This window comes from Falco naumanni, chromosome 3, assembly GCF_017639655.2.
Source record: "Falco naumanni isolate bFalNau1 chromosome 3, bFalNau1.pat, whole genome shotgun sequence".
NCBI lineage: Eukaryota > Metazoa > Chordata > Aves > Falconiformes > Falconidae > Falco > Falco naumanni.
Window position 1 is genome coordinate 23,041,470 of NC_054056.1, and position 17,688 is coordinate 23,059,157.

A 17,688-nucleotide genomic window follows, 5' to 3' on the forward strand; every position below is an offset into this window, starting at 1 on the left:
AAGGTTTAGGGGAGACCAGAAATATGTTCTGCTACACGCATGCTGCCTAACAGGTGTTGTCAGGTCATGGTACAGGTGTTGCCAAAAGCCCTTCCTCAAGAGGACAGAAAATCTTGGTGGAACCAGCACCTCATTCTTGGCAGTTGTTTCTCAGGGCACATTGATGTGAATGAAAGAGGAAAAATTCTTTTCCCAGTTACCTAACACTAGAAAAAAATCAGGATTTCACAAGAAGAGAACAGCTACAGTCTGTATTAGAACAAACTAGGTCACATCTCCTTTTTCAAATGCCTTTGTGTGGCTGGCTTTCTGTACCTGCAAATGGTAGAATATAATTCACAAGCCTATTCCAGACATTAGTGAAATTTTTTCCCAAGACTCTTCCCACAGCCAAAATCATAGTCAATCTCATAAAGACTCCCTTTAGTTTCTCTTCAGCTAATGTCTTTGTTTTTATTTAATCTTGCAATGATGTAGTTTTTCCACTAAGAGGTGGAAAATTGAGATGGAAGGGAATATTTTTCCTTCCATCTGTTGGCTGTCTTCTCTTTCCCAACAGTGTCCAAGTTTCACTGAACAACTCCCTTCTGCACAGCCATTTCAGACTTCACGCCTTATCTTGAGCCAGAGCTTACTTTAATCTGGGTTCTTACAGTCTATAGTCATAAGTAGGATGTCTCATTTCAACATCGTTCCTTTTCTTTACTTGTTGAGCCACATGCTTACGATGCATTTCATAATGAACTTCATTCCTTATGCCTGCTTCCACAGGCGAGAAATCCACGTGCACCAGCTTCTGCTGCCGACGTTCTCCAGATGCCTAGCTCTATTTGGTAACATTTCTCTTTCACTGCACTAAGTGCGTCTCTCATTTCCTTTTAGCATTTCTGCAAGCCATGGCCATTCGGGGCAGCCGAGCTTCCTCCAGAGGTGTTCCTCTCCGTCACTTTGCTGATGTGCTGGCAGCTGAGTGTGTGTGTGTTGGGTTGACCTAAGTGCCATTTGTTTTCACCTCTGTTTGAAAAGGTCTGTTCTTTCTCCGTGCAGCTATCTATTCATCATTTGCTGTTTAGTCCATTCTCCCTACAGTGGTTTAGCCCCAGAGTAGACAGAATAATCCCATTTGGGTTTGAGCCTGTCTTTTCTGTAAAGAAAATGTTACAGACGTTGTTTTGCAGTGGGATTCCTGCCAGTTAGCTGCATCGATGACAAGGATTGATTCTTTGGAAGGTGTTTTACTGAAGCTAAGGAACGCTTCCGTGGAAAACCCAAAGTTTTAACCGGACACTTAAAAAAAAAAAGACAACTATCTTGAGCTTGTAAGCCTACTGCAGTTATAACTAAAGATCCTGTCTTGTCCAGTGGAAGCTCAGCCATCCTCGGGGCTCGTGATTTCTGGGGCAGTGCACTGCTCTTTGTAACGCTTTTCACTGATGTTGAGCTCGCTGCTGGCAGATGGACAAACCTCCGTCCTGTGGTGGACCGGCACTTGCCAGTGGTGGCCTGTCACCGCCTGGAGACACAACAGGGCATGAGGGGCCTCAGGGCTGGGCAGGCAGCCCCTTGCCAAGGTGACGCACTGGCTGGGCCTGGGCAGGCCTCGCTCTGTCACCTCGAGGTGCAGCACCACTTCCAGGCCAGGCAGGTCGTTATTTTCTAATAGAGCATTACGCATTACACATATTTTTGTCAAAAAAGAAAAAAATACCCTAGCACCACGACGTTTCGTTGTGGGCAGTTTATGGGCTTTTCTTTATGGCCCTTCCTTGCCACAAGGGAACTAGGTCGGACAAGCTGGTGGCTTTGCCTCGCACAAACTACGAGGGCGGCCCAGAGGAGGCGGACGGCCCCTCAGCAGCCCCGCTCCCGCCCAGGGTCGGGCAGGCAGCGCCGGGGCGAAGCGCACGGCCGGGCTTCCCCCGCCCTCTCTGCGCATGCGCGGCCGCCAGCGCCACCTTCCCGCCCGCGTCGCCACTGCAAGGAGCGGCCCCTCGCGCGTGCTCACTCGGAGGAAGCGGCCGGCCGAGGTGGGAGGGGGGGTCCCCCCTCCCCGTACCGAAGGCGCTCGGGTGTTTCCGTTCCTTTCCGGCACCGTGGCCTTTCCCCGCCTCTCGCCGCTTGCCTGGGCGCCGCAATCCCGGCGGCGCGGCAGGAGGAGGCGGAAGATGGCGGTTGGGATTGGCGGGGAGGCGGCGGCAGCAGCTGCAGTAGCAGCAGCGGTTATGCAAACGAGGCCGTCGGCAGCCAGCGTCAGAGCCGGTGTGGATCGCGGCTGAGCAAGGCGGCTGGGGCTGCGCCACCACCGCCCTCCCCGGCGCCGGACCCTCCTCCTCTCCCTCCCTCCCTCCCTCCCTCCCTCCCTCGCCGCCTCTCGCCATCCCCGCCTGCCCCGGCCCCCCGCCCTCGCCCCGGCCCGGCATGGACGCTGGCGCTCCGCCGTGTCGCTGTGCGCGGCGCTGCGAGGCCGTGAGCCGCCGCTGCCGCTGAGCGGGGCCGCCCGCCGCTCCCGGGAAGGGGGGGAAGATGTCGGACACCAAGGTGAAAGTTGCCGTCAGGGTCCGGCCGATGAACAGGAGAGGTAACCGGCGGGCGGCGCCGGGCGAGGGGGCGGCGGGGTGGGGGCGCGGAGGCTGAGGGGGGGCGTGTGTGTCTGTGGGGAGGGGGCGGCACCGGGGCGCGCCTGAGGCTTCTCCCCGGGGCTGGCGGGAGGACGGGCCCCCTCAGGCGCCCCCTCAGGCACCCCTGGCTGCCTCGCACAGGCACGGCTGCCCCCGCCGAGGGGGAGCGGCCGGGGGGCGAGCTGCCCCGGCGTGTGAGGGGGAAGGCGGGGTGCGCTCGCCCTCTGAGCCCCCCGCCGTGTCGCCTTGCAGAGCTGGACCTGAATACCAAGTGCATCGTGGAGATGGAAGGCAACCAGACTGTGCTTCACCCTCCGCCTTCCAACACCAAGCAGGGAGAAAGGTAAAAACCCCAGCCGCCGTGCCCCAAAGGAAAACCCGGCCCCGGTTCCTCAGCCTCAGCCTCGCAGAGGCATCGCCTGCCTTTGTTCGGGGCGCGGCGGGGTCATGGAGCGCTCCCTCGGTGCCTTCAGGTGCTGCGGGGGGGGGGCGGGCAGGGGGCGGCGGGCGAGCGCCAGCCGGGGGTCTCTGCCCGGGGCTGCATCCCTGCGGGGTCAGGCGGCTTCCAGAGCGGGGTCGGGAGGGACCCGGCTTGGGATGTGGAGACAGAGCAGCCCTGTTGGCCTCCCTGATTCTTCATTAACTTCTCAAAAAATAATCTGTTGATAAGGTGAGGAGACCTAAACTGCCTGTGCGCGCAGTTTTCAGAAATTTCCCTTCAGCACAGGCTGCAAATAAACTTGATGTAACCTGTGTGTGTCGCAGGGGGGAAGAAGCAGAATCTGAATTTTATGCTAGTGGTGGTATTTTTTTAAGTTTGTTTACTAGTTTTAACGTATTTGCATTTGAAAAGGCTGTAATTGCTAGATCCTTTATTAATTCAGTGTTGTTCTGTGAAGTAGCATATGAGAATATGCTAAAATAATTTTGAAATCTGGCATTTAGTTGTGATGCCCCAGTAAAGAATACCCTTGGAAATAATCCAAAATACCAATGCACTAGACTGTAAAAATAGATCAGAACAGGAAAAGATTTCTTTCCTTTGAGGGAGTGTGGGGAAAGACAGGGAGGTGCAAGTGGAATAGTGGCGTTGTATGCTTATTTGTTCAATTACCTGCGGACTGCTCAACTGAAGTTGATCTGTTAAATGTATTTAATGCCAAGGAGCATGAAATAATCTGCATGGTTATGGCATTTTTAATCTGAACATGTCCCTACCACTCGAAGTTTTACTAAGAACATTTTTGATCGGGTTCATAGTAGTTACAAAGAAACTGCAGTTGTGAGAATATGGTTTGTTTTTTTTTCAAAGGTGGTATGTCAGGCTTTTATAGTTTTCCAGCAGAAAAAGTTGAGACCTTTTCTATTTTTACACATCAAAGATGCGAAGGTGCTTCTCACAGTAATCCACATACTGGAATATAGCTGCAATTGCACCAGTTTAACTTAAATCCCACTTGTATTTTCTTCAGAACCATTGTTGTGGCTGATGTGCTGGCCTGGGTCTTGAAAGATCTGTGCTTGTTTCCTGCCCCTTCAACAGATTATTTTTTTTGTGTGTGTGATCTTCCAGAAGTCATGCTGTCTCTGTGGGTCTTAGCATCCCATCTGTAAAATGGAAATCTTGTTTTTCTTGAGACTATTCTATTTTAGAAAGCGTGGGGGTTTTTTTCCTCCTGTTTAATGAAGCATTTATATGCCCTTCATGACACCGCTGCTATAATAAGAATTAACTCTTTAAGTGAGTGGATTTGACAGGTATAAAACATGGAATACAAATTGAGTTTACAAAGCAAGAACAGAAGATTTTAAAGCCATTATTTCAATAGACTGAAGAGTCTAAGGGCCAGATGGTTTAATAAAGAGCCTGTAACTTGTGAATTTTGCTTGTTGTGCACGTTGTCCTGCAGGTTTCAGTGAGACTGTGCAGTAATTATCTGTCTTTTGAGAGCTTGTGTGGGTCGTGTTTATTGGGCTTTAACACCTGTAATATAAATTCACTTACTTGGTTGGAATTGGCTTATGGTTCTGCACCAAGGGCCTTACGGGTGAGCTGTGACGCTTGTGTGCAGCCTTGCCATCAACAGCTGTGTTGGCAAGTGATAGTTGTCCTGCTTGCAGCCCAGTGTGAGGCTGCAATTTGGCTGGCTATCACAAGTGTAATTTGTGTCTGAAACAACTCCTTGATGTGTTATTGGAAATAACAGTCAGAAATACTGATCAGAAGTAACTCTTGCTAGTGCAGACATATAGTTTGGATACCTGCTTAATGCAGGTGTTGTATGTAACCTGTTGAGATGCCTGATGGACATTCTAGTGCCTTGTGAGGATCCTTACATTTTCTTCAGTGCTAAACTGTTCATTTCTATTTTTTTACTCAAGATAAATAGTGTAATTTCTCATGATGAAAAATAAATTCTGTTCTTCTATGTGTACCCACCATAAAATGTCTGTATAAACTGGCTCTGAACTGCTGAGTAGTTGCTGCTTGTACTTGGATCAATGCCTTGGCAGGGTTAGAGATGTCAAATGGATTTTTGGTTTTCTTTGTGTAGCTTGTTTTTATATAGCTCAACTGGATTTTTCTTTCAGAGCAACCATGTCATTGCAGAAATGATTTCACTTGTTAGGGTGATTAATTGGTCTTTCTCTACTATATGCATTATTTTAATATTCTGTTTAGTCTTACCTTCCCCTTTTTACTTTTTATCTTTTTATATGGAAATTTCCTTTTTCTAGCTGAATGGAAGTACAAGTTTGTACTGCGCTTTGGAATAAGAATAAGTAGCCTTCTAAAGCAAATTTGGTTTCCAGGGCTGCTTTTCTTAATTCAGTTGAAGCCAAGAGACTATAGGGTGTGGGGGAATAGAATTCAGGACTACGCTCTTTATTTGCATTGTTCTCTCAGTTATAACATTGAAGATACTGACAGAATTTTTAAAGTAAAATTTAATACCTCTTTAATTATTATAACGTTATAGAATTTGTTCTGGGAAGGATATTCAAAGTTAGGAAAAAAAAAATACTAGCTTTGCCTATGCTGTAAGGAGTCCTTGAATTAAATCTGAGTTCAGATGCGTGCTGGTCATCAGTCTTTAGGATTTATTAAGGATAGCTCTGAACGATTTTAGATGGGCAAGTAAGGCTAGTTTTAAAAGTGGTGAAAAAAGCCTAAAATCCCAGACAGTGATGTCATTTGTCCAACTTTCACTATTGTATTAGAGGTAAAGCAGTTAAGTTGTAAATATAAATTAGAACCGGGTTCTGACTGCATCTTCTAACTGCTAGACCACACAGCATCTGCACCTTAACAAACACAGCTACAAAACAGCAATTGTTATTAAATACAAGTGTTCTGTCTTTTTATAAGCAATAGGCTTGCCGTTCCCACAGACACACGACTTCTGGCATTCTACACTAACGAGGGAGGAAAACCAGAACATAGTAAAACTGAACAATCTGAGTCTGAAAGGCACAGGGAGATCTTTATTGGCTGAAATAATAGGGGACAGAGTTCAGAAAGGAACAGTTTTCGTTAGCTGCTATCAGGTACAGTCTCTGGTGCTGGTCAAGTTTTTGCAAGTTGATTGTTGGACTTTATACCTTTAACCCTTGTTCTACTATTATTCGTAGCAGTAGTTTCCTTGATAGCTGCCCTAAGTGTGCTTGTGTGTTGTTTTAGTTGTCTGTCTCCTCCCCAAAACCAATAGAGATTTCCCTTTCTTCCCCAGAAGAACATCTTGTCTTTCTGTGAGCCCTCTAATTTTTTTCTGCTTTCACTTGTGAGTCTGAATTTCCTTTCTCAAAGTATACTCTTCCTGAAAAAAATTGTTCTAACTTGGTCTTTTAGGAATGGGTATTATGTTTCAAAGCCAATTGTCTACATCCTGCTGTCTTGCTATAAATGTTTGCATTTGGCTGTTGGCAATAAGGTGCAGTATTAAAATGTAACGATGAGATAATTACAGTATGGAGTTACAGTCTTTCAAAATATTTGAGTAATATTTTACAATGGAAATTTCACACCTCTCTCTACATCTATGAAAGATTTGATTTTATGTTAGGGATGTTATTTTTTAGTAGGACAAATTAGATTTTTCTGGGATCCTTCTTTGCTTTTGATTGTTCAAATATGCTTTGCTGCAACCTGTCCTTTCAGCTACACTTTTTAACGCATAGGATCTGTGAATAAAAGTTTTGATTTAGTTCCCTGACAACAGTTCTTCATGACATGATTTTTCCTTCAGTAAGCAAAATATTTGTCTTGACAGAAATAAACAAGGAACTATGGAGACAGTAGAACTGAAATACTATTTCAGTTGTACTTTTGACAGAAGCAAAAATTTGTCTGTTGGGCAATTTATTCCCTTAAAGCACAGTAGCCTTGTGCAAACTTTGCCTTATTAAAATCTCAGGTCAGAAAACGAGAAATAATCAGAATGTAGAGCTGAACTTAAAATTCCTACTTTTCTCTGAAAGTATCTTTCTTTCTTGCCTGACTTAACTTTTAAAAAATATATATTTATGACTTGCATGCTCTGTGCTCTTCAGTCCTCATTTTGATAACAGACAAGTAGCACCAAGACCCAGTGCTACTTATGTAAAACTCTTCTTATAGCTCTAAATTACTAAAGATTCCAGTATATATGAGGGCTTTTTTGAGTAGACTTAAGCTCTTTAATAAAATAAATAGCTAGGAACAGATGCGTGTGTGTGTGTCTTACCTAGTTTTTGTAGGTCATGATTCTTTCAAAGTTTGAATATCTGAAGCACAGATTTCATCCCTAGGCAGCTTGTCCTAAAACTCTTCTTTCCAGAAAACAGCTGTTGCTCCCCCTGCCTTGGAGAAAACATGATTTTGGATGGTCATTAGTGTATAGTCCTTCATGTGGTGGTTGTGGCACTTCATGGTTTTTGATATGTTGTTTTGAATAGCATCAGAGATGAGAGAAGAGCACTGTTGTAGGGAGGGGATATGCATTTCTGGTAAGGGTCACTTTTTCGAACTGGAACTTGTAGAAGCCAAAATAGGACAGCTGCTAATTATTTCAATATCTGAGGGAATGATCAATGAGACCATGTCTTTGATCATGTATTCAAATTATCACCTGAGGTAGATCATAAAGTAATAGCAGGCAGCAGCTTTTATCTTCGCAGGAAATTGTAAAAGTAATCTGACTTTGACCTCTTCTGTTATCTTTCCTGTTAGACATCAGTTTTCAGGATGTGAACTGTTGCAGAAGAGGTGTATTTGAATTATGAAATGTGTGGTTGGAAGACAGCATTTTGGGGAGCTATTTTTGCAGTGCTTTAATTCATTCATGGCTCAGATGGACACTAGATGCAGTTCCTTGAAAAAATCTCTGTTTCCAAATTCCATGTAATTTGAAACAAAATGAGACACAAATTTGTAATCCAAAACACTCAGTGGAACGGCTCTTGGCTCTTCCTAAGGTGGCCTGATCTGTGAATAAATGCAACATCCATTATTTTACCATGTTTATAAGATCCAGACAGCTGTTAGGACCTTGTGCTTTGGTCTTTAAATGGCATTGTAAGAGGAAACAACTGTTGGAGGCTGTTGGGATTGCGGGTAAGCAGCTAGTAGTACTTAGCTGGCAGTATTTCAGAACAAAAATAAAGTGTTTGAAGAAAAAGAAACCTGTGCTTGGTATGACCATGTTTAGGCAGTCATGGCTTTGTAGCCATTCTCTTCTTTTGGACTACTGAGTATTATTATGTTCAGATATTTCTGGAGTAGAACACGGCAGAATGAGGTTCAGCTTTGAACCTGTCCAATTTTTCTGTCTTACGATGTTAGAAATGCCTACATTGTGGAACATGAAAAGATTTGTTAAAAAGATGAGGCCTTCAGTCACAATTAGCTTCTGTGTTTAAGAAGGGCAGGTATGCATGCGCTTGCTTATTACTGCAGCTGGAGGTGTGTTTTGAGGTCTGGATTACCAGTTGATACACCTTGAATATATTGTTTATTGAAATGAATTATGAATTTAAAACATGTACAGCTCTTTTAAAATGGATTTGGTTTTTGGGGCCCTTTTCTTTGAGATCAGGATTAAAGGAAAAGTTTTATTTTTACCTCCTTTGCCCTGTTAGTATAAATAGTGAAGACAGCTTTCTTGTTTTGAAAACAAGATTCTTTGCTGTATTGTGCGTCACATTGGTTTATTAAATGTGCATATGATAAAATTTCAGACTTCTGATTAGACTCACTGTCATGTAATAATTAAAAAATACAAAGTCAAATGAAACTTGTAAGCATACTGTAGTGACCCAGGTGTGGTCTAGATTCAAAATACCTTAGGACGTGCTTAAGAAGTCACTGTTCTGCAGAACCTGAGCTTGGAGCGAAGCACTACACACCAGCTGCCCTTTGTGCAGGTCAGTGTGGTGCACAGAGCTGGGGTGTGAATCTTGGTACAAAGTTTTGTGGACAAAGCAAATCCCTTCTTGGTCTCAGGCCTCCAGCGCAGCGTGCACAGGCAGGCACCTGCTGTTCGGGGAGTCAGCATGGTGGTACTGCTAGTAATAAGATTAGAGCTAAATCTTTAAATTGACAAATGTACTTGTTGCTGTTGTGCTAGAGATGTTACCAGATTTAAGTCCTTCATTCCCCTAGAGTTGGGTGCAGACTGAGTAGCAGTAGCGATAGCTGCCTCTGGCTGTGTTGCTGGTGTCTCTTGCATGGACAGACTGTCCCAAATGGTGGGAAAGTAGTACTGTGTCTTTGCTTATTTGGCCCGCCCTGGGCATGGTTTGAATCTATTAATGGAAACAATTACTGCCTACTATAGCGAAATGCCAGCTGCTGCAGCAGTGCTGTGCAGATGCTGTTGCTTAACTGAATAACTTCTCAGATTTGTTCGTTCCTTGTATTTTGTGAGGCGGTCTGTTACTGACGGCAGCGCGTAGAAGGCTCTTTAAGGGATTGTGAAAGTGTTGGCTGGAGACAGTGAATTTTATGTCTTCAGTAAGTGCAGCCTACAAAGAAAAGGTCCCCGCTGTGCAATGACGTGTACCAGAGGACTCAACTATCAAGTTAACTTGTGACCCAAAGCACCAAATTAACTCAGTCATGCTGTTGCCTGGATGTAATGTTCCTGTGTGTCTTTTTACAAGAGACAGTATCAGGGTTGTCAGCTTGTCCAGTCAGTACCTGACTTTGTGTGTTGATATGAAGTTAGTCATCGGAGTTTGAGGTCCGCTGGAGCTTGAGTTGGTTGTGTGTGTCTTTATGATCTTTTCGTGGCATGCGATGGGTGTTCACTGAGGGCCGAGGGAGGAGCTCAGTAAGTTAACAACAAGCAGATTGAAAATTTGCTGTATGAAGGTCAATCAGAAAAATGCATTGCTGACGGGAGTTGAAAATCAATGACATGAACTCAAGATACATGTTGATGAAGAGTAGGAGTTCCTCAAGCTGTCTTCAGTGCCATGGGAGAGTGTCCCCTTATGTCATTCCTCTTTTTGGGGGAAAAAGGGACTCAATGGCTTTCTGATGCTGCTGTACTTGGTTTGTGTTAATTAACCCCTGCAGTTCTGGCCTTTGATAGCTGTCTTTTAATCTAAAAATAATAATTAAAAAACCTAATCTTCCATCATCAAAACATCTAATCAAATTCATAACCATATCCCAAACCAATACAATTAATTCTATCCCAGCTGAAACCAGGACAACATCAGGCACAACCTTTATCTGGCATTTTGTTACATCCTAAATAGAGACATCCTCAAGCATGTGCATGCTTATCAAATACACCTTCATCTTCCTCAGATAATGTGAAGTCAGTGGCTTGTAAGGTGCAGCTTTTTCCCTAGGAGGTAATCTGAATGTTCAGTCTCATTTCACATAGCTCACCATAGGGCAATCTATATGGTAACAGCCCCTAATGAAGTCGCTAATGATTTATTGTCCTATAGTAACTTATTTGCTATTTGAGTGTTATAACTCAGGACAAAGATTTATACCACAATGACTCTTTTGACAGATTAAACCATGAATATATTTTGGTGCTTATTAGTGGTACAGTACTTATTTTGAGGTGTATCAGTTGGCACAGCAGTAGAAGGGTGGGTCTGAAACATTGCTGTGTGCTTGCGTTAGTGCATGGTAACTGGCACAGTTAATGATGATGCTGAAGATGGGGCAAAGAGGTTCATTGTGTGCTAGCAACAGGATACATACTTATTTATGTATGGTCTGTTTTCTAGATGCTAGCCCCTACCAGCCTATGCTGCTGCCTCTTCGTGTTCAACAGCACAGATAGTAGGCTAGTACTGGTTTACTTTGCGATTTGTGGCAACACTGCATCTTCTTTTTGCAGTGTATGTATATTCCAAGAATTTTAAGCATTTCATAAACATGAATCAAAGCAGCTGCTGTGGCTGGAATAGCATGCTTATCTCTGCATGTGTTTATGAAGATACTGTTCAATATGTTTAAAAAAAATACCAGGATGCATTGGAAATTGTAAACTTTCTATAGAGTAATTTGATGCTTTGTTTGAAAAACACATTGCTGAAAATGTCAACGTTTAAATATTTTTTCTGATTTTTTTTGTATTAGAGAATATTTTAGACTTGCAAATAAGATGAAAAAATGTACATGATAACCTATTTATTGAACTTACATTGTCTTAGTTTATTCCACAATCCCTTTTTAAACATAAATGTCAATCCTAAGTAAGTAGTGTACAAAAGCCTCCAGGCAAGATTAGATTTTCTTCTAAGTGTAAGGCTTCAAAATTCTGAATCTGTCTCTTGAGCTACTGGAATATTTTTTCTAGCATTAAATACAAGTATGTGCAGCTGCCTGTTTTGCTTAATATTTCTTATATGATGACAAGGAACAGCAGATTTTAGATAAGGAACTGCAGTACTTGATACGTCTTCCTACATGGTTTCCACTTTTTGTCTGACTTTAGGATTAAAATCATGTGCAGTATAGCTGAGAAGGCCTTTCACAAATACGATTTTTTTCAGGAGTTGAAGGAAAAAGGACTAGGTGAGGTGAAAGAGGACGTTTATCTGCAAAATGAATGGGTTTGTGCAGTGCGTGGCACTGGTCGCCATGTAATTTTTAATAATTTGGAGTTCTTGTTTTTGCTGAATATTTACTCCAGTTTTACTTTCTGATTCAAAACCCAAGGCTTGTTTTACAGTAGATGAGCTTTTGCTAAACATAACTCAACAGAGCATTCCAGTGGAGGCACAGAGCTGGCGAAAGTTTTCTGCCGGCAAAACTGCTTCACAGCCCTGAATGAGCGGCATCCTGGTCTGCTTTGGAAAGTTTCTTTGTCAGCATGTGTCGATGTGAGTTTTTTATGTATGCTATGTGATGTAAGTCTGCAGTGCTCCAGACTAGTTTTAGTTCAGTAGTGCCACCTCCCTGAATGATGCTAGTCAAGTCCTAAGCATTTTGATGTTTATTGGTATTTTCCTTCCCGTCGTACCATGTTGTCACTCCCTATTCTGAGATGTTTGTAAATTTCCTTTAGACTTCAAATGTGTTTTCAAATAATTTTGTCTTGTAAAATCAGGCTGAAACAAAAATCAGCCATTTGGTAAAATAAAGTTCCTATATTCACTGTATGTAGCTAAGACATTAATACATATTTGTCCTCTGAAGAATCAGCAAGTAGTAGTGGAGTTTGAGTTTATTTTTTTTAAGAGAACTTTGCAGTTGTGTAAGGGAGTAAGAGCAGAAACCATTTGCCATCTTCCTGCACTTCGCTGTTATACACTATTGGGATAAAAAGATGGTCCTGAAGATTTTGTTACAAGTATATGGTGGAACATCATCCCACCACTCAGGTTTTGCTGCCTTGGAACTTCTTACTGTGACCACAGTCGGCATGCTATTCTGAAACAAACTGTCTGGAACAGAATTTGGTGTTTTCCATAGTGCCCATTACATTTAAAAAGAAGAAAGTTTTGAATAGTTCTCATTCTTCTGGTGTAAATCTAATCCTACCTGCATTCTTGTTAAGAGTGCCCTTGAGAAATGCTGCTTCAGTGTATACAGAGAAACTGACACACAAGGAATTGCAAAAGATGGTTTGTTAATGGATTTGCTGCTGACATGGTAGAATATAGGGAAAGGATACTTGGGGACTAGGACTGGAAGGATAACGAAAGGCAAAAGAGAGGTACAGAAATGGATGCCCAACAACAAGATGAAATTCCTCAAAGTATGTCTTTGAGGGAAACCAACCAACCAACAAAACCCAACAACATCCAGTAAGCTTTTTTCCGTCCTCCTGAAAATGTGTATGAGAAACTGGCATTCTTTGGGGTGGTACTACAGTCTTCATGTGTGTTCTGGTTGAGATCCAAGTTGAAAACAATAGGGAAAGTCAGTTCTTGTAGGCAGCCCACTGAATGCTGGACAGCTTGCCATGTAGTTTTCTTGTCAAGAGCTTCCAAGTCCTGAGTATGTTTATTGTTTGAGGTGTTTATAATGTTGTAGCTGAGTTCATGTCATGTTCCTGATTTTCTTTGCATGGTTGTAACTCATATTTTAACACTGAATTTTTACTGTTTATGACATTAAACATCATGATTGAGAATCTTTTTAAATTGGCTGTGAAGCAAACTAATTGGAAACACTGGTGTCCCCATCAAAAGGATGATGAAAGTATGTTTGAAGATGCAGTGTTTAAGTGCTCTCCTAAGGTCTGTTTCAGTGGGACAGTATCTTGATGTTTTGGTTGGATTTTTTTAATAAATTCAGTAGCTGTTCTGTTCTCCTCGGCATCCCAGTTCCATGGTTGGATTCCCCATTAGTGTCAGAAGTCCTGTGTACTGAAGGAGGGGGATGCCTGACTTCCCCACTGTGAAAGTAAGTTAGCTCCTGTCAGTTCTGTTTTCAAGTGCTCAGCAGGGTATAGTGAATGAGTACTGAACCTAGGTCGACATCAGTCTAATCTCTCTTGTTTACTTACTGTTTGGGGCAGGCTGCGTCCTCTCAAGTAGTTTTTGAAGTGTTGGTTTTGCAGTTGCCAGTGTGGCAATGGGAAACTTTTTTCCAGAAATACTAATGGTGTGCAAGCTTTGTGCCCTTAGTGTAATCTATCCTTACTGCCATCTACACTCACAGATAGAAGCTTTGCGTATAACTCGTGCAATGTGGTGTGCTTTTATTTGAAATTTCAGAATAGCATCTTGCAGCTTCGTGCTAGTTTAAACCCAGAACTGCAGATCCATAGTGTCGGGTGGGCTGAAAGTCCTTTGTATTTTGTAGTGCTTATGTGTTTTCAGTTACAGTGGTTCTGTGTGGTCTGACCCATATTATTGGTTGGTATTAGAGAATTTCTCATCTGAATGAGGAAGAAATTCATGGCTCGTGCAAGACAGATCAAACAGACATTGAAAATACCCTTGCACTCATATGATCAAGGTGTAAAATTAATTTTATAAAAAAATCTCTTAAAGCCAACTTGATCTTAATGTGTCATCCTTAGTCAAGAAGGGTATTGTAGGATGACTTCTAGAGTATCTTGCAGTTTAAATGGTTACATGTTTTTCCAAGGTGTGCATCTTCATCATGATTCAGAAAAGACAGAGGCAAGCAAGTCACTCATGTTTGTGACCTCTTGCCTGCTTGCCTTTGCTGTGATTAAAAAGGGAAAGTAAATGCTGGATATTTGTTTGTGGACTTTGAGATGAGATGTTACAAATTGCAGAACTGAATTTTGAGGGAGGAATTTTTCATCAGTGTATATAAATGAAGGAAAATAGAAATATTAATGATGATTTGCAGTTGTTTTGTAGGAAAAGAAAAACGAAATTGGCTTATTTTCTTAGTTTCGAGAAACATTTAGGAGTGATAGGAGTCTGACAATCTGTTGACTGGTAACTGTAATGAGCAGCATCAGAGTTTAGTGGGCTCAAGGTGCGTGTTTGATTAGACTAGGAAACCTATATTTTTTTTTCAAATAATGGGGAAAACCTTTACTTGAAATACTTTTAATAATTATCATTCTACTTTGCATCCAGAATAGTAGGAAAGTTCTAGATTCTCTACAGAACTTTTGCTCTAAATGGAAGGAGCAAAGGGTGCTACGTAGGTTTTACGTTGTTGTTTTTCTCTTAAAGATCTAGATTGGGTAATTGGTCACTTTCAAAAATCGTGTTACTTTTTGTTTTTTTGTTGTGTTTTTTTTTTTTGTTGTTGTGGGGTTTTTGTTTGTTTTAATTCTCTCCCCATAGCTGTTTCTGCATATGAGGCAGGTCACTTCTCTGGCCCAGTATTGGTAATCTAAGAGTATTTGAAATGGGATGCTTGCCTTAGGTTCAGCTTCTCTTGTACTAGATCTTTCTACTCATGCTCTTTTACTTTCATGTCTCAGTTTGCAGATGTAGTAGACAAAGATAAATTGAACTGGTCTAGAGTTACTGATCAAACAACATGACTTTTAGCCATTTTTGGAGTAGACTGGCTATTTAAGCAAAAAGGAAACAGTCGACTCCTTATTACATTGAAAATTGTTGACAATTGAGTGCTGCTGCCGCCCTTTATTTAAAATATTAGTGGTGATGGACAAAGTGGGAAAGCTACACTGAAAAATTAATGTGATAAGCTTTTTGAATAATTTTAAACTTAATTCTGTATTTGTCAAACCTGAATTTTGTTTGCAGTATTGCTGCTCAAGTACCTTGCTCCTTCACGTTCTTATCCTAATGTTACTAACCAAAAATTGCTGACCTCAGTAATATTTGCTTTCTCGGATCACTAATTAATGCTTACCAGCATTCAGAACCTGTGTACCGTTTCATGTGGCTTTCAGTGGTGTTTCAGACTGATCTACTTGTTCTTTCTTCTTCCTTAATATATGACTCCTCATTCTCTTCTGAGGATTTTTTGACAACTTCTTGAGAGACCACATGTAATTCTGCTTTATTTCTTGAACTTGTTTTGTGTAACTCTATTCCCTATGCAGGCAGATATCTAGGTAGATCATGTAGGCTGTGGGTTATTTATAGCAGAGATAATTAGCTGAGTTGCTGCTCCTGAAACAGAAGAATTGTGGCTTGGTGTTGTGGAAGTTCAGCTGATAAGCTTTGCGGGGCCACACCTCCTCCCGTGCAGAGTCAGATCAGAATACTCAGTGCTGGACTCTCACAGCGCAAATACTGGGTGTCTGGCAAGGCGTTGTTAGCCTGTGCTGTCCATGCTGTACCTGGCGTTCGTGGCTGTCTGTGTGAACTCGGAAATGGGAGGAGGTGGCAGTGATGGAGTCAAGAGCACTGCCAGGGATAGGAAAGGGCAAAAAATCAGTGGGTGTGGGCTTCTGCTACAGTTTCACTAGTTCACATGCAGTACAGGATGAGCGCATGTTCAGGTAATGAGGCAAAGCTGATGGGGCGGTCTCCTAAAACTATCAAAAGTGTGTGGGTACTGGCTTTACAAAGATAACTAACTGACTCCGTAGTGTTGATTTGGTGTTTGGGAGTATGCAACATGCTCCCAAGCATGAACTCTGTTATGTGGGATTTTCTGTTGTCAAGAGTGTTTCAGTCTACGTTCATTGTGAGTAGCAGAGTTGACTGCAGATTGCAACACAGATGGTACTAAATGGAACTACAGAGCTGTGTATGAACATTTTAAGTGGAATTTAAAGTACTTCATTAAATATTAGAAACAAAGTAGTTGAAGTACTTTGCTGAAAAGTGGGGTAAAACTCCCAGTTGGATTTAAATACACCTTTTGACCTTGCTGATTGAGCAGAATGCTACATTTAAAGCATGGGTATTTGCAGTACCAGGAGAAGAAGCATTAATTGGGAAAGAATACTTTTTTTTTTCACTGTACTCTCTGTGAAGAGAGAACACATTCCATTGTGTAACTGCAGTACAGGATCGCTTGCACACACTTCACATCCCAGCGCAGAAACCTAGTTCTCCCTTCTTAACTGCCTCTGAATAGATGCCAGCACAGGCCACAGGCTACGGCAGCCTCTGGGTTAGCGTGCAGATGGCTGGGCCCAGCAGCCAGGGTTGACTTAGCATGCAGGCTCTTTAAGTGTACATAGCTAATCTTAATGCTAAACCTCATAATTTCTGTGCAAGCATATCGATAGTTTCTTCCTTTCCCTGTTCTTCAATTTAACATTCTTCTTCTTCTACCTTTCCTCGTCTTGGCCTTCTACCTGCATTCTCCCAAGCACTTTAAAGATTTTATATAAAGTGTTATCTCCAGGAATGGTGGTGTTTCAGAATAGAGAAGTTGAGTGTTGTTAGCAACTTGTGGCAGCACTCTGCTGCTTATTCTAAATTGGAAGCTTTGATTACATTTGGTTGTCTGCATTTAGTATGGTAGCATGTGTGTGTTGCTTGTCTCAGCTCCTTTGTCTGCTTTCTGTGTCTCATTCCTCTGGGTAACTTAATGGTGTAGTACTTGCTGACAGGGGTTGGTTTTTTTCTTCTATTATCAACTGCTTTGTATTTATGTTTCTTTGTGCTAATTGCTAAATATCTCTCTCCTGTTCTCAAACTTGTCAGGGCTGGCAGCTTGATTCCATTGTAAGATGACCATGTTTTCTAATTTAGAGTTTGTTTGGTTGGTTTTTTTTGTTTTTCTGCTACAATAAGACAAATCTTAATAAGAGAATAACTTTTCTTTTTCACAGTGCAACTGTGCTTAGCATGCTACTGTTGAATGGGAGCTAAAACATTCACCTAGACCCCAACGAGTTTCTGCAGGGTGAATTAGAGTTTCATGTTCTCAGACTCTCGCTCCCTTAACTTGGAGTGCTCCTTTGCACAGTGTCCAGATGGAGGGTATATGCTCATTTGGTACCTAATCAGATGCTCTTCACCATCAAAAGTGTCCATTTGCCTCTATATTGTTAGATATGGGCTTATCTCTGCCGCTTTTCTGCTTTATTTTGTGCCTGAGCTAATAAAAGCCTGGTTGGACTCGGTCTGCTCTTTGTCTGCACAATAAACCTGCAACATGGATAAAATTCTCACAGGTCATGGCAGTGGGAAGATATTTCAAACAACTTTTACCTTTCGGTAAAACAATACAGTAGTGTTCCACTCTCTC

The 17,688-nt window shown here is 42.2% G+C and overlaps 1 protein-coding gene across 7 annotated transcripts in view; it reads left to right on the forward strand.

Moving 5' to 3' along the window:
* The first annotated feature begins 2,076 nt into the window (after window positions 1–2,076).
* Window positions 2,077–17,688, forward strand: part of KIF13A (kinesin family member 13A) — a 120,518-nt gene continuing 104,906 nt past the window's right edge. For 3 of the 7 annotated variants that reach the window (XM_040585980.1, XM_040585981.1, XM_040585982.1), the window contains exons 1-2: window positions 2,083–2,578; window positions 2,871–2,961. In XM_040585980.1, coding sequence (XP_040441914.1) covers window positions 2,524–2,578; window positions 2,871–2,961 — 146 coding nt within the window. In that variant the 5' untranslated portion in view covers window positions 2,083–2,523. Of the gene's footprint in view, window positions 2,579–2,870; window positions 2,962–17,688 lie in introns of those variants that run through there. The other 4 variants (XM_040585983.1, XM_040585987.1, XM_040585986.1 and 1 more) reach the window with 3 other exon arrangements.